The sequence below is a fragment of the Sinocyclocheilus rhinocerous genome, unplaced genomic scaffold, assembly GCF_001515625.1.
Source record: "Sinocyclocheilus rhinocerous isolate Xijiao unplaced genomic scaffold, SAMN03320098_v1.1 scaffold1270, whole genome shotgun sequence".
Classification (NCBI taxonomy): Eukaryota; Metazoa; Chordata; class Actinopteri; order Cypriniformes; family Cyprinidae; genus Sinocyclocheilus; species Sinocyclocheilus rhinocerous.
In genome coordinates this window covers 339,775-342,213 of record NW_015665029.1, presented here as the reverse complement: position 1 = coordinate 342,213, position 2,439 = coordinate 339,775, and the positions used below count along the sequence as shown (strand labels likewise).

The 2,439-nt window shown below is 39.1% G+C and overlaps 1 protein-coding gene across 4 annotated transcripts in view; it reads left to right on the top strand.

The window, feature by feature from the left end:
• The first annotated feature begins 811 nt into the window (after nucleotides 1-811).
• Nucleotides 812-2,439, top strand: part of brwd1 (bromodomain and WD repeat domain containing 1) — a 40,560-nt gene continuing 38,932 nt past the window's right edge. For 2 of the 4 annotated variants that reach the window (XM_016541952.1, XM_016541953.1), the window contains exons 1-4: nucleotides 812-1,079; nucleotides 1,183-1,241; nucleotides 1,340-1,369; nucleotides 1,578-1,637. In XM_016541952.1, the coding sequence (XP_016397438.1) occupies nucleotides 1,031-1,079; nucleotides 1,183-1,241; nucleotides 1,340-1,369; nucleotides 1,578-1,637 (198 nt within the window). In that variant the 5' untranslated portion in view covers nucleotides 812-1,030. The remainder of the gene's footprint in view (nucleotides 1,080-1,182; nucleotides 1,242-1,339; nucleotides 1,370-1,577; nucleotides 1,638-2,439) is intronic. The other 2 variants (XM_016541954.1, XM_016541955.1) reach the window with 2 other exon arrangements.

The following is a 2,439-nucleotide window of genomic DNA, read 5'->3' as shown; positions in this document are numbered from 1 at the left end:
TTTTTCTGGATTTTTTGCTTCATATTCTCTCCGTCCGTTAAAATAACCCTACCATAAAAATCACAGACCCTTCATTTCTTTGCAAGTGGGCAAACTTACAAAATCAGCAGGGGATCAAATATTTTCCCCACTGTATCATTTTACATAAGTGTGGATGACGTTGGACATATTTATATACCCAACTTTATATTAAAAAGCTGTTTTATAATTTAAAACCCACCAACCTTATTTTGTAACATGTTTTGCAAGAAACGTATGCTTTCTGGTGCTAACTCTTTTAAAGCACTTCTTTTATTATTATTTTTAAATGCAAAGGCATTTATACATTTTAAGTGCCTGGATACCTTTTGGGGCCACTAACTGCTTCAGTATTTAAAGGGGAAAATATGACACTTTGGGATAAAAAAAAAAAAACAGATTTTTTTTAATCACAGGATTTGTGCTGTCTGTCAGTGGACATATTTGTGTAAATCCAGTCAGTTTAGCACATTTAGCAGCATAATACACATCACAAAACCCCACATACGTGTGATAACAAGTAGTGGTGGCGAATATTAGTTGTTTGGATGTCTTTAAATATTCAAACCGTCACGTTCTCACAGACTGTTTTGTAGACAAAAGATGAACGCTTCTACTGTCGCCATTCGATGTGACGTCACGAACCAGCCGGTCGAAAAGGAACGCGGCTTTTCATTGTTATTCGAGGAACGCGTCGCGTGGAACGACACAGCAAGAAACGTTTCGATTTACATCGACGTCTCGAACGCTGAATGTTTAGACTTTTAAATCTCCGCGTGACTTCTGCTTTGCTGAAGAAGACGAGGAGTTTTACCCCCTCCCCCTGTTTCCGGTGTTCAGGCGGAAGTAGCTGTGAGCTCAGGCCTGATACTTCCAATGGCGACCGAAAACTGGCCGGACAGAAAGCGGGAGCAATCGTGGAGGGGTACGAAGCGTACAGTCGACATTAAATAATTATATAATTTACCAACTACACATAAAGTTCGTCTCCAAACACCGTATTCTTTGAGCTATGGCCGATACTGCAGCCAGAAATGGGAGTATTTCACCCCTTGAATCAGGTAAGACTTAAAAAGTAATATTTAGGAATATTATAAAGAGGTACTTTTCTAGTTTCTTCGTCGTAAATCAAATAATAAACGATCTCGCGGTGTCCTTTCGCAGAGTTATATTACTTGATATCGCGCTATTTGAGCACGGGGCCGTGTCGGAAAGCGGCCGAGGTGAGTTGACTTCAGTCATCGAGACTTTAATACGAGTATTGTGTTATAAATGATGCTGGATGAGAGCACTGAACAGAGCTCATTCTCATCTGTTGCAGGCTCTTGTGTGTGAGCTGGAGGAAAATCAGGTGTGTTGCTCGATTACTTCGTCTTTATGTCCGTCTGTCAGTGTGTATGGTTCCCTCTCGGATTGAAACATGGATTTGGCAGTATACTACTTTTCATTATCGCTTGCCTTGAACTTGTTTACATTTTGCGCTATTGTTTTTATTAAGATAACTTGGCGTCCGTCGATTTCCTTTCGACCTTATTAACCCGGCTTATTTTTTTTGATAGCTCCTTCCACGTCGGTTGGATTGGGAAGGAACTGAACACCCGCGATCTTATGAAGATTTGGTAAGTGTTTTGATTTTGTTTCTGGAGCATGTGTATGGCATTTGTTTAATTCTCACACGTGTTCAATTTGTGACCGATTTAGGTTCGGCTTTATATGACAGGCATCTGAATTTTTTTTTTTTTAATCCTTTTTCGATTGGTTCATTTGGCGTAACATATTTGACCAATTAGTTTACATTGTACAGCGTTATTATTATGAGCAGTTCTTTGGGGGCTCTGTGTTTTGACTGCTTCCCTTTTATTTAGTGCTGTATTGCAGTTAGGGTGGGGCCTCGTCGGGTTGTGGCTACGTCAGGATGTTGAACCGTCCAATCAGATTTCAGGACTCGCCGTCGGCTTTTTATTTTGCATGTGACCTGCGCTCTGATTGGCCGATAAAAGGGACCCAATTTACATAAACTCCTTGCACTCAGCCACATGAGACAGGCTTTCATTTATGTTTTCCTGAACGGTCGCGACCGCGGTCAGTTATCTAACGGGTGTATTAAGTGTGTAAGTGGTCCCGCTTTAACAAGGCAACTATTTAAAATCTGCATTTAGTTTTCTGTTTGGTTAAAAACACATTTAGAGAAAGCTAGACATCAGATAGGCTACATTCAAACAGCTACATTCAAATAGGCTACATTCAAGACGGTATTACTTGAGTATGCCGTAAAATATAAAAAATAAAATTACTTAATAGCAAGGCAAGGTAGACAGGTATGTGTATTTATTTATATATATATATATATATATATATATATATATATACACACTCACACACACACACATATATATATATATATATATATATATTAGGGCT